Below are 13,176 nucleotides of genomic sequence, written 5' to 3'. Positions count from 1 at the left end.
CAACCTCAAACTCTTGGGCTTAAGTGATTCTCTTGCCTCAGCCTCCTGAGTAGCTGGGACTACAGGCGCCCACCACAATGCACAGCTATTTTTTGGTTGCAGTTATCATAGTTGCTTAGCAGGCCCGGGCCGGGTTCGAACCCGCCACCCTAGGGGTATGTGGCCGGTGCCCTGCTGACTGAGCTACGGGTGCCACCCTTAAATAGTATATACTTTAATTACATATTATTTCCTTCAGCCTCCACTGGAGGAATGACCAAATCCTATTGGTAATTCCCCTTTGTAAAAGACCTATCAATCTTGAATTCTCATTTTGCATTCTCTCCCTGACAGTGTCTGTGCCTCTCTCCAACGTATGAACTTGCCCTTCAAACAGGAAAAGTGATTGAACAGATGGGCAAATTTTACCCTGAACTAAAGCTAGCTTATGCTGTTCGAGGGAATAAATGTGAGTATGTGATCCTAAATCATTAAATTACTTATTTTTTATTTTGAAAAATTTCTAAACATATCCAGTAATTAAAATAATGTAATAAGCACACATGTACTCTCCACCTAGATTCAAACACTTTACATTTTGCCATTTATATGTGTGTGTGTGGTGTTTTTTTTGGAGAAAGAGTCTCACTTCTTTGCCCTGGGTAGAGTGCTGTGGCATCATCATGGCTCACAGCAACCTCAAACTTTTGGGCTCAAGAGATCCTCCTATTTCAGTCTCCCAAGTAGCTGGGACTATAGGTGCCCACCACAACGCTTGGGTAGTTTTTTGTTTTTTTTCAGTAGAGATAGGGTCTCATTCTTGCTCAAGCTGGTCTCAAACTCCTGATCTCGAGCAGTCCACCTGCCTCAGCCTCCTTGAGTGCTAGCATTACAGGCATGAGCTACAGCACCTAGCCAGTGTGTATATATTTTTATTGAACTATTCAAAAGCAAATTGCAGGCATTGTAATTCTTTATTCCTAAATATTACAGTATCCATCTCATAAGGATATTCTTTGATATAACATTGATACCATTATCATAACCAAGAAAATTAACAGATTCCCTAGAATAACTAATATCTAGTCTATTTTCATTCTTCCTCAATTGTCTCCAAAGTGTTTTATAGCTGTTTTGTTTTTGAACCAAGATCAAATCAACATTTATAGCTTGTATTTGGGTGTTACTTGTCTTTGTTTCTTTCAGTCTAGAATTGTCCACCTATCTTTTTGCTTCCCTGTTACATTTGACTTTTTGGACGGACCAGACCAATTACTTATAAAATGTTCTACGTTCTGGATTTGTTTAATTGCCTGATTTCTTTCTCTTTATCAGCAGAACACAAACATAGAACATTTATGGCAGTTGACTTTGTCCCCTCCCGCCCCCCCTGCAGTTTTTGGCCAGGGCTAGGTTTGAACCCGCCACCTCCAGCTATTCCTTTGAGCCACAGGCACCGCCCCCGGCAGTTGACTTTGGAGACTCATTTTGTTCTTTTTTTTTTTTTTTTTTTTTTTTGAGACAGAGTCTCACTTTGTTGCCAGTGGTAGAGTGCCAAGGTGTCACAGCTCACAGCAACCTCTAACTCTTGGGCTTAAACAGTCTTCTTGCCTCAGCCTCCTGAGTAGCTGGGACTATAGGCACCGGCCACAACGCCCAGCTATTTTTTTCTTTTTTTTTTGGTATAGTCATCATTGTTGTTTAGTGGTTAGCAGGCCTGAGCCAGGTTTGAACATGCCAGCCTAGGTGTATGTGGCTGGCGCCTTACCCACTGAGCTACAGGCACTGCCTTATTCTTTTTTCTTTTTTGTAGAGACAGAGTCTCACTATACCGCCCTCGGGTAGAGTGCTGCCGTGGCGTCACACGGCTCACAGCAACCTCTAACTCTTGGGCTTATGCGATTCTCCTGCCTCAGCCTCCCAAGCAGCTGGGACTACAGGCGCCCACCACAACGCCCGGCTATTTTTTGTTGCAGTTTGGCCGGGGCTGGGCTTGAACCCGCCACCCTCGGCATATGGGGCCGGCGCCCTACTCACTGAGCCACAGGAGCCGCCCTGCCTTATTCTTTTTTCTTTACTTATTTTTTTCTATGTGAGTTTGTCTTACAACTAACATTATTTAAGTAAATTAATTTTTTATTTTTTATTTTAATTTTTATGTATTTATTTTGAGACAATGTTACCCAGGCTACAGTACAGTGGCACAATCATAGCCTACTGAAGCCTCAAACTTTTTGGCTTAAGCGATCCTTCTGCCTCAGCCTCCTGAGTAAACAGGACTACAGGCAAGCACCAATAAATACATCTAGCTAATATTTTCTGCTTTTTGTAGAGACCACGGTCTCACTGTGCTGCTCGTGTTGGTCTCAAGCTTCTGGCTTCACCTCTTGAGGTGCTAGGATTACAGGCATGAGCCACAGTGCCTTGCAGGTTAAAGTGATTGAATTTTTTTTTGTTTTTGTTTTTTTGAGACAGAGTTTCACTCTGTCCCAGGGTAGAGTGCCATGGCATCAGCCTTGCTCATAGCCTCAAACTCCTGGGTTCAAATGATTGTTCTGCCTTAGCCTCCCGAGTAGCTGGGACTATAGGCACTTACCACACCAGGATAATTTTTTTCTATTTTTAGTAGAAATGGGAGTCTCACGCTTGCTGAGGATAGTCTTTTTGTTATTTATTTATTTTTGGCAGTTTCTGGCCCGGGCTGGGTTTGAACCCTGCACCTCCGGCATATGGGGCCGGCGCCCCACCCCCTTGAGCCACAGGCGCTGCCATGATAGTCTTTTTTTTTTATAAGAGATAGAGTCTCATTTTGTTCCCTTCGGTAGAGTGCCGTGGCGTCACAGCTCATAGCAACCTCCAACTCTTGAGCTTAGGCGATTGTCTTTCCTGTCTCCCGAGTAACTGGGACTATAGGTGCCCACCACAATGCCCAGCTATTTTTTTGTTGCATTTGGCCAGGGCTGGGTTTGAACCCCCGCCGCCCTCGGTATATGAGGCTGGCACCCTACACACTGAGCCACAGGTGCCGCCTTTTTTTTTTTCTTTTTTTTTTGAGACAGAGTCTCACTATGTCACCAGGGGTGGAGTGCTGTGGAGTCACAGCTCACAGCAACCTCAAACTCTTGGGCTTAAGCGATTCTCTTGCCTCAGCCTCCCGAGCGGCTGGGCTACAGGTGCCTGCCACAACGCCTGGCTGTTTTTTGGTTGGTGTTGTCATTGTTTTTTGGCAGGCCCAGCCTGGATTCTAACCGGCCAGCTCTGATGTATGTGGCTGGCGCCCTAGCTGTTGAGCTACAGGCGCCTAGCCACTCATGATAGTCTTGAAGTATTAAACTCAAGTGATTCTCTGCCTTCAGTCTCCCAGAGTACTAGGATTGATTACAGGTGTGAGCCATCATGACTAGTCACGTTTAATTTTTTTTGTTGTTGTTGTTGAGACAGGGTCCCACCCTATGCCCCTGAGCCTCCGGAAGGCGCTGGGATTACAGGCACTAGCCGCGGCTGTAATTTTTTACAGCTGGGTTTTTCCATTTTTTTCATGAGTCGGGGTCTCACTGTCACTCAGGCGAGTCACGAACTCCTGAGCTCAAGCGATTCTCCCTCCTCAGCCTCCCACAGTGCTGGGATTTCAGGCGTGAGCCACCGCGCCTGGCCGTTTAAGTAATTTTAAAAGTGTTGTTGGAAGTCTGGTTAAATTTTATGGATCTTTAAAACAGACATGACTATACAACTCAGATAAATCAATTTTATGTACAATATCCTAATGCCAACTTGGTTAGTTCTGAAAAGTAAATAAGATAATAAAACTTGCATGGCACCTGTGGCTCAGTGAGTAGGGCACTGGCCCCATATACCGAGGGTGGCAGGTTTGAACCCAGCCCCGGCCAAACTGCAACAAAAAATAGCCAGGCGTTGTGGTGGGTGCCTATAGTCCCAGCTACTCAGGGGGCTGAGGCAAGAGAATCGCCTAAGCCCAAGAGCTAGAGGTTGCTGTGACCTGTGATGCTACAGCACTCTACCGAGGGCGACAAAATGAGATTCTGTCTCTTAAAAAAAAAAAAAAGTTAATAAAACTTACTGGAAGATAATTATCAGACATTTAAAATTTTGCTGTTTAGATTTGAATTAGGCAGAGAATTCTGAATCATTTTGGGGGGGGGAATTAAATTGGTTTGTTTAACTGAAGTCAGAAGCAGCATTCTCTTGAGTCCACATTTACATTTGGGCAAAATTTGTGTGTATTTGGGAGTTTGTGTATATTTGGTTAATGTTATATTCTTAAGGGTCTAAAAAGCAAATCACTATGTTCTGCCTAACTCAAAGAGCCCAAGTTGGGTGCAGGAGTGCATACCTGTAGTCAGATATACTGAGGAGATTGAGGTGGGAGGATCACTTGAGCACAACAACATAGCAAGACCCCCATCTCAAAAAGAAAAAGCAAAGGAAGAGCCAAGTTCTCAGTTCCAGACTGCACAGGGCTGAGAATGTGCCACGTCTGCCAAGCCTATTTGCATAAGCAAACTTTTCAAGAAGGCAGTTTATATTTCTTTCAGAAGATAAAGCTTTTCATAAGAGATAGTATTTATTGCTTTGCACCGTGGGAAATTAAAGGCAACTGACATTTGAAAATCATGCAGGATAGCTGGGGAGTGGAGTGCACTAGAAATATAACAACTTTGAAAAAGTCTGCTTGTGAGGAAATGCAATCCTAGCCTACATGGGATGATTTTTATACAGAAAAAGAAAAGATATACTTCAGACATACTGGATAATTATAGAAAATGAAAAGAACGTGACTGAAGAGGTTTTTGTTTTCTTATTGTTTATATCATTTCAGCATTTTTGTCTGTTTTTGTGTTCATTAAATACTGTAGTGATATCCTAACTTTACCTTATAATAATAATGCAAACAGCAAAACTTTTACATTAAAATACATAATAACTTTAGTATTTCTCAGAGAGGAGAGCTGGCTTTGTCTTTGAAATACCCACGGAAAACGTCTTGGGTCTCCACAGTGGAAAGGGGTCAAAAGATCAGTGAGCAGATTGTCATTGGCACCCCTGGGACCGTCCTGGACTGGTGCTCCAAGCTCAAGTTCATTGACCCCAAGAAGATCAAGGTGTTTGTTCTGGATGAGGCTGATGTGATGATAGCTACTCAGGGCCACCAGGATCAGAGCATCCGCATCCAGAGGTAGGACTCTTGCAGGAGGAGGAGCTTTTCACCCTCCTGAACTGCAGCATCTTCTCCCATTGTTCCTTTAAGACATTGACTGCCCCTAAAAAAAAAGGAAAGAAAGAAAATTTTTGTTTCTTTTCTTTTTGTTTCTTTTTTTTTAGAGACAGAGATTTATTTTGTCACCCTCTGTAGAGTGCTGTGGCATCACAGTACATACTAACCTCCAGCTCTTGGCCTTACCTGATTCTCTTGCCTCAGCCTCCCGAGTAGCTGGGACTACAGGTGCCCACCACAACGCCCTGCTATTTTTTTGTTGCCATTTGGCCGGGGCCAGGTTCAATCCTGCCACCCTCAGTATATGGGGTTGGTGCCCTACTCACTGAGCCACAGGTGCCATCCTCTTTTTTTTGAAACGAGTCTTACTCTGTTGCCCTGTATAGAGTGCTGTGACATCATAGCTCACAGCAACCCCAAACTTCTGTTCTCAGGTCATTCTCTTGCCTCAGCCTCCCAAGTAGCTGAGACTACAGGTGCCCACTACAATGCCTGGCTATTTTTAGATACATGGTCTCACTCTGGCTCAGGCTGGTCTTGAAGCCGTGAGCTCAGGTGATCTACCCGCCTTGGCCTCCCAGAGTGCTAGGATTACAGGCCTGAGCCACTACACCGGCCTAGAATATTTTTCTTTTGGGCCATACTGTTTTATTATGAAAACAGAATTAAAATGTTGAAAAAAAAATGATCCTAAAACATACCTCAATAAAAAAGTAAAATAGGAGGCTGGGCATGGTGGCTCACACCCATAATCCTAGCACTCTGGGAGGCTGAGGTGGGTGGATTAGCTTGAGCTCACGAGTTTGAGACCAGCCTAGGCAAAAAGCGAGATGCCCGTCTCTATTAAAAATAGAAAAAAAACTGAGGCAAGAGGATCATTTGAGCCCACGAGTTGGAGCTTGCTGTGAGCTATGATGCCAAGGTAACAGCTTCAGACTGTCTCAAAAAAAAAAAAAAAAATTAATATAGGGCCAGGTGCAGTGGCTGGGCGTGGTGGCTCATATCTGCAATCCTAGCACTCTGGGAGGCCAAGGAAGGTGGATCGCCTGTGCTCATGGGTTCAAGACCAGCCTGAGCCAGAGCGAGACCCCGCCTATAAAAATAGCCAGCCATTGTGGCAGGCACCTGCAGTCCCAGCTACTCAGGAGGCTGAGGCAAGAGAATCATTTGAGCTTAGGAGTCTGAGGTTACTGTGAGCTATGACACCACAGCACTGTACCCAGGGCAACAAAGTGAGACTCGATCTCCAAAAAAAAAAGTAATATAAAAACTTAAACATGGGCGGCGCCTGTGGCTCAGTCGGTAGGGCGCCGGCCCCATATACCGAGGGAGACGGGTTCAAACCCGGCCCCGGCTAAACTGCAACCAAAAAATAGCCGGGCGTTGTGGCGGGCACCTGTAGTCCCACCTACTCAGGAGGCTGAGGCAAGAGAATCGCTTAAGCCCAGGAGTTGGAGGTTGCTGTGAGCTGTGTGAGGCCATGGCACTCTACCGAGGGCCATAAAGTGAGACCCTGTCTCTACAAAAAAAAAAAAAAAAAACTTAAACATTAGTAATTTAGAAAGTAATGTAAAAACTTGAAGAATAGTTCATAACTTGGCTTGGCGCCTGTAGCTCAGCAGCTACAGTGCCAGCCATATACACCAGAGCTGGCAGGTTCTAATCCAGCCTGGGCCTGCCAAAGAACAGTGACAATTATAACCAAAAAATAGCCAGGTATTGTGGTCACCTGTAGTTCCACCTACATTGGAAGCTGAAGGAAGAGAATCGCTTAAGCCCAAGAGTTTGAGGTTGCTGTGAGCTGTGATGCCACAGCACTCTACCCAGGGCAACATAATGAAACTGTCTCAAAAAAAAAAAAAAAAAAAGAGTTCATAACTCACATGGCAGTTAATGTGTTAATATGCCCTTTCTTGCATCTGTGGGGCTCTTAATGTTGAGCTTTCAGCAGCATTACTTTGTTGGGCCATTTCCATGACCATGCATCCTCCCAGCCTAGGGTGAGAAGTGGAGACCTAAGAACTCTCACCCAGCCCTGTGCCCACCCAGGTCTGCTGCTCCTTCCCAAGATGCTCCTTTCAGGGGATCCAGCCCACCCAGGCTGGGGAGGCTGTGCACCTGCTCTGTCCACTGAAAACAGCAGGGTGGTGCCACATACCTGGGCCTTCCCTTGCAGGATGCTGCCCAGGAACTGCCAGATGCTGCTTTTCTCCGCCACCTTTGAAGACTCTGTGTGGAAGTTTGCCCAGAAAGTGGTTCCAGACCCAAATGTTATCAAATTGAAGCGTGAGGAGGAGACCTTGGACACCATCAAGCAGTATTACGTCCTGTGCAACAGCAGAGATGAGAAGTTCCAGGCCTTGTGTAACCTCTACGGGGCCATCACCATTGCTCAAGCCATGATTTTCTGCCATGTGAGTAGGTGCAGCAGCAGTGGGACACCTGCTGGGGCTCCCCTCAATTAGCTGAGGAGGACCACGTTCCCGCTGGGGGACATGGAGAGAAAGGAAATGCTGAATTCCTTACCTACCTCCAGCATATTCTCCTCTCCTTGTAATGACTTGTAACGGGAAGACTTTGTGAAGAACTGAACATTCTTTGATCCTACTTAGTGATGACTAGGGAGGAAAAAAACCCAGTAACATCCAGTGAATACTTTTTTTTTTTTGGACAGAGCCTCAAGCTGTCGCGTCACAGCTCACAGCAGCCACAAACTCAAACTCCTGGGCTCAAATGATTCTTTTGCCTCTGCCTCCCAAGCAGCTGGGACTACAGGCACCTGCCATAACGCCCAGCTATTTTTTGGTTGCAGCCGTCATTGTTGTTTGGCGGGCCCCGGCTGGATTCGAACCTGCCAGCTTAGGTGTATGTGGCTGGCGCCTTAGCCACTTGAGCCACAGGTGCCGAGCCAATACATTTTATATATTAAGATTATAAGCCAAGCAGGCTGGGTGCAAGGGTCCATGCCTATAATCCTAGCACTCTGGGAGGCTGAGGCAGGAAGATCGGTTGAATCCAGGAGTTTGAGGTGGCTGTGAGATACCCTAACACCATGGCACTCCAGCCTGGGCAACAGAGTGAGACTCTAATCCCCCAAAATAATAAGCAAATCACATGCCTGTAGTCCCAGCTACTGAGGAGGTAGAAGCCAAGAGTTCAAGGCTAGCCTGGAACTATCTCTTAAAAAAAAAAAAAAAAAAAAAAGACTATCAACTATTTAGATATGAAGATCTTTGGCTCAAACCACACTCTTCCTAAAGAAAAACTAAGAGCCATTAAGTGATTTATCCAAAAAGTCAGGTGACTGAAATCTTATTTGGGAAATATTAAGCATATCCTGCTGGCTTGGTGCCCATAGCTCAGTGGGTAGGGTGCTGGCCACATACACCAGGGCTGGCAGGTTCGAACCTGGCCCGGGCCTGCTAAAACAGTAATGACAACTACAAGAAAAAAATAGCTGGGTGTTGTGGCGGGTGCCTGTAGTCCCAACTACTTGGGAGGCTGAAGCAAGAGAATCACTTAAGCCCAAGAGTTTGAGGTTGCTGTGAGCCATGATGCCATGGTAGTCTACTGAGGGTGACATAGTGAGACTCTGTCTCAAAAACAAAAAAACAAAAGCCTATCCTGCTGACTGAACTCAGCAGGCTTCATGTTTTTTCATAGCAACAAGCCACCTTTTTGCAGGTTATCTTCATTTGGTTTGTTTTACAGGTCTCTTCATTTAAAACAATTCTTTTCACTCCAGACCCGCAAAACAGCTAGCTGGCTGGCAGCAGAGCTCTCAAAAGAAGGCCACCAGGTGGCCCTGCTGAGTGGAGAAATGATGGTAGAGCAGAGGGCTGCAGTGATTGAGCGCTTCCGAGGGGGCAAAGAGAAGGTTCTGGTGACCACCAACGTGTGTGCCCGCGGTAAGCAGAGAGTGTTTCTGTCTGCCAGGCTCAGGGTCCCAGGCCCTGTCAGCAAGAGAAATCCTGGTTTATAGAAAATTCATGGGAGGGTGAGGCAAGAGGATTGCTTGAGCCCAGGAGTTTGAGGTTGCTGAGCTATAATGCCATGGAACTCTACCCAGGGCGACTCAGATGGCCTGGGGAGATTGGTGGAGTGAAATTCCCTTCTAGTAGAGTATTTGAATTTCCTAAGTAAGAACTTACACTGAAGCCAGGAGTCCTGACTTGGTGGAAGGAGACATACAGCCATCTGACTGATGGAGGATGGAGTCTACTCTTCCTGTGCACCCTACTCCAGATACTTGTGTCTGCTAGAGGCTTTCTTACTGATATCATAAGTTTGCTAGCACCTGCCAAAAGTTCTGTTCTAACCCTCCAAATTCTGCTACATGCCTACAGGTGTCCTCTCTTATATGTGGTTCCCAGAGTTGCCACATCCTAGATTCTCTCTCTACATTGACCTTCTCGTGAACAACAGTGGTTTTTGTCTCTTGTCCTACTCCTCTGTTTTCTACTCTCCTCATGCAGGCATCGATGTCGAACAAGTGTCTGTCGTTATCAACTTTGATCTTCCTGTGGACAAGGCTGGGAACCCAGACAATGAGACCTACCTGCACCGAATTGGGCGCACTGGCCGCTTTGGCAAGAGGGGCCTGGCCGTGAACATGGTCGACAGCAAACACAGCATGAACATCCTGAACAGAATCCAGGAGCATTTTAGTGAGTCCCTGGGAGGGTCCTCTGCCCAGTGCCCCTTCCTAAGGAGCAGGGGTCAGGAAAAGGGTAGGTTTTTCTGTAGCCCCAAGAGAGGCCTTTGTCCCTGAGCATGCTCCCCTCCTTTCCTACCACGTAGAAGGTCTCAGGGAGAGTTCAGGACCCAGGGCCATGAGTGACATTGTCCCCATGGTTAGGCCTGTGAGACCTGGGGCTCCAGCTGTTGCTGTCAGTGACCGGGCACTATGGTACTGTACACTGGAAGCCTTGGGGCTAACTGAAGGATCCAGTGGCCCAAGGTGTGGCATGTTCCTAGGCAAGGCAGAGATCTGTGTATTTCTTTTCCTCAGATAAGAAGATAGAAAGACTGGACACGGATGATTTGGATGAGATTGAGAAAATAGCCAACTGAGAAGTTCCACCAGTCACTGGTGCCTGCCCTGGTGCTGCCCCTGCCTGGAAGACTAGTGCTTTCTCAGCAGAGGCCTGGACAGTCACCACAACGACGAAGGCACGAGCAGAAAGAACCTACCTACCTCATTTTAAATTACGTTTGGACTTGACCAAAATTTCTGCAAATGATGGGGGACGGTAGAAAAAAATTGTTTACACAACTTGGAAGATTAGGCGTGAATACACAGAAATTAACCTTTTGGAAATTTCGTCCCTTTTTTTGGCCAGCCTTTCCTACATCATTATGATAATCTAGATGCTGTGGTGAATTATTTCCGTAGGATGTCCTGTGGCAGGTGCTGCCTGTTTTCTGGTTTGGAATGTGCACCCAGCTCCAGCCTGTGTGCAAGTGACAAAATAGAGGTAAAGAGGAACAGAGAGAGGCCCACAGTAGGAGAGGTGTGTTAGCCTGGCCATCATGTTTGGTAATGCCATGAGGCAACAGGGGCATATGAGCTGCTGCTTTGGACTTAGGGTGGCTCAACTCATCTGAGGATTGCCAGCCTCCTCTGTTCTAATGCCCACCATAGGAAGAGACTTGCTTAAGCATGGAGCAAATGCCAACCCCTTGGGCCCGTGCATGTGCGTTTGTGTCCAGCTATGACCTGTTCTCAGCAGGTGTAGTCTGTGTACAGTGTCTATCTGATTATTAATGGGCCCCTTGGCTTGTGCTTGAACAAGTTCTTTGGAAAAGTCATCATTGAGAATTAGTGGTGGCCCTAGATTGCCACAAAACTTGGTCTCATGGGCACTTAACATCCTTTTTACATTCTTAACATTGCTTGACCCCATTGTTGGGCACCCATAACTCAGTGGTTAGAGCACTGGCCCCCTGAATCAGGTGTGGCAGGTTCAAACCTGGCCAGGGCCTGCTAAATTACGAAAAACATTGCTTGACCCCATGGCAGCCCCAAAGCAAATGAAAGGTCATCGAGGGTTTGGAGCCTCTATGAAAATTGCGGTTTTAAGTCTCTAATGGCCACCCCCAAAGCATTTCCAGTAGTCTAGAAGGCAAGTTTTGTCAGAACTGGGATGATTTCAGATACTTTTCTTTTTTTTGAAGAGTTGGGGCCTTGCTGCATTGCCTAGGCTGGTCTCAGATTCCTGAGCTCAAGCTGTCCTCCCCTCTCAGCCCATCGAGTAGCTGGGATTAGAAGCGTAAGTCACCATACCCAGCTCGGCTTCTTGATTGTAAAGGGATTCTGAACATCTTTGTTCACAGTGCTTGGAATACAAGTAGGCGTCACTGAGGGACTGGATGGACTACAGCCATTCATCTTTCCAAGGCAAGAGTATCACCAAGGCCTTTCCTCCATCCTTCCTTGGCATCTTTTTGCAGCATAATCAGGGTGGACAACAGTACTGGACACTTCCTCATATTTGGCCAACGTTGTTGGTACTCAGATAACAGCAAAGATGGAATGAAACTGACTTGCAAGAGCAACAATTAAACTCCAGCCAAAAGGAGTCCTCGTTAGCTCTTTGATGTTGACACAGAATGACCACTTTATCTAAGACTTGGAAGAGGAATTTTATGTGATGAGAATTACTGTGATCTCAGATCATCCTCATAGGCATTTCTGTATTTTAGGGCCAGATTTGTCTCCTGGGAAGGGAGGAGGCCAACATCAGCCTCCAGGTGGTTTTGTGTGTATGTGTATGTGTGGGTGTGGGTGTGGGTGTGGTTTCCTTAACCTGACATTGCAAAGAGACCCAACAGACTACTGATTCTGCCCCATTCCCCTAGGGGTGGGTACTAGACTGTGCTCTGATCTACTCTGGGACTCATCTTAGAATTCTTGAAGAAATTTTTTTTAAGCATCTCATCAGTTAACTTGAGAGAAGAAATTTTTATGCCCTCCCTCCCTTGAAGTCCTGTGGACCAACCATGAACTTAGTGAAAACAAGGGCAATAATTATAGATTCCTCACTAAGTCACAAGCTGACTACACTCCTGTCTTCTCACAACACATAACCTGTCTATTGTTGTAGCCCTCAGACTGAGGACAACGGGAAGGGGTGTGCTGCAGACTCTTCAATAGTAGGAGGACCATGGGTAGCGGCTAGAAGCATGGACCAGCAGTTCTTAATCTGGGGTCCTGGACCTCTAACAGTTCACTAGATGGGTTTCATGGTGTCTATGAAGTACATACAGCAGTTTGGTTATAAATTTATTTTGCTTGGGAGACTCCCAAATGAGTACGTGTCTTTTGAAAAGGTAAGACCCACTGTCGTGGATGGCTCTGGAAAGTCAGCCCAGTATCACTGTAGTTAGTATTCCTTCACAGTTCATATTCATTCCTGCCAGTACTGGCCTCTTGGGGCCAGAGCTGCCTGTGTTACCTCGAGCAGCATAGTGAGATCAGGGATGTAAAAATTTACTGAGCTTTTGGGAGCTTTGGTCCCCAAGTGTTCTTTTACTGACTTTACTAAGTTCCTATATATTAAATGATAAACTTTCCTGGAACATAGAAATTTTGGAAAAGGAAATTTTAGTCTGGTAGAAAACTCTGGATATGTTCATTATCCATAAACAGTGGATTTTGTTAAGTCTTTTTGAGTATCATTCATTGTATGCATAAGAACTAACTGTAGACGGATTCTTTATTGATGATAATTGAACTTAATTATGAAGTGTTCGTGTTAGACATCATTAATGAATATAGGAAGGAAACAGCAGCATGTTTTTGGTTGGTGGGATTAATAATCACATATAAGTGGGGAGTCACCTGTTATTCCATAGGTTAGTTATGACCTGATATTATTGTTCTGTATTAGAGTTGACATTGCTCCAATGTGAGCAATTGGGATGTCTCCATAGGCCAACGGCCCTGCTCAATTGCTAGAGGT

General features: G+C 45.8%; 1 protein-coding gene across 5 annotated transcripts in view; it reads left to right on the top strand.

Moving 5' to 3' along the window:
* Positions 1–10,526, top strand: part of LOC128597188 (ATP-dependent RNA helicase DDX19B) — a 40,148-nt gene extending 29,622 nt beyond the window's left edge. For 4 of the 5 annotated variants that reach the window (XM_053607380.1, XM_053607384.1, XM_053607374.1 and 1 more), the window contains 6 exons: positions 334–448; positions 4,996–5,173; positions 7,389–7,626; positions 8,958–9,120; positions 9,688–9,879; positions 10,224–10,526. In XM_053607380.1, the coding sequence (XP_053463355.1) occupies positions 334–448; positions 4,996–5,173; positions 7,389–7,626; positions 8,958–9,120; positions 9,688–9,879; positions 10,224–10,285 (948 nt within the window). In that variant the 3' untranslated portion in view covers positions 10,286–10,526. Of the gene's footprint in view, positions 1–333; positions 449–4,937; positions 5,174–7,388; positions 7,627–8,957; positions 9,121–9,687; positions 9,880–10,223 lie in introns of all 5 variants that reach the window. The other variant, XM_053607393.1, reaches the window with a different exon arrangement.
* Positions 10,527–13,176: the final 2,650 nt, after the last annotated feature.

This window comes from Nycticebus coucang, chromosome 2 (genome assembly GCF_027406575.1).
Source record: "Nycticebus coucang isolate mNycCou1 chromosome 2, mNycCou1.pri, whole genome shotgun sequence".
NCBI classification, from domain to species: domain Eukaryota; kingdom Metazoa; phylum Chordata; class Mammalia; order Primates; family Lorisidae; genus Nycticebus; species Nycticebus coucang.
This window is presented reverse-complemented; position numbering and strand designations above follow the sequence as displayed.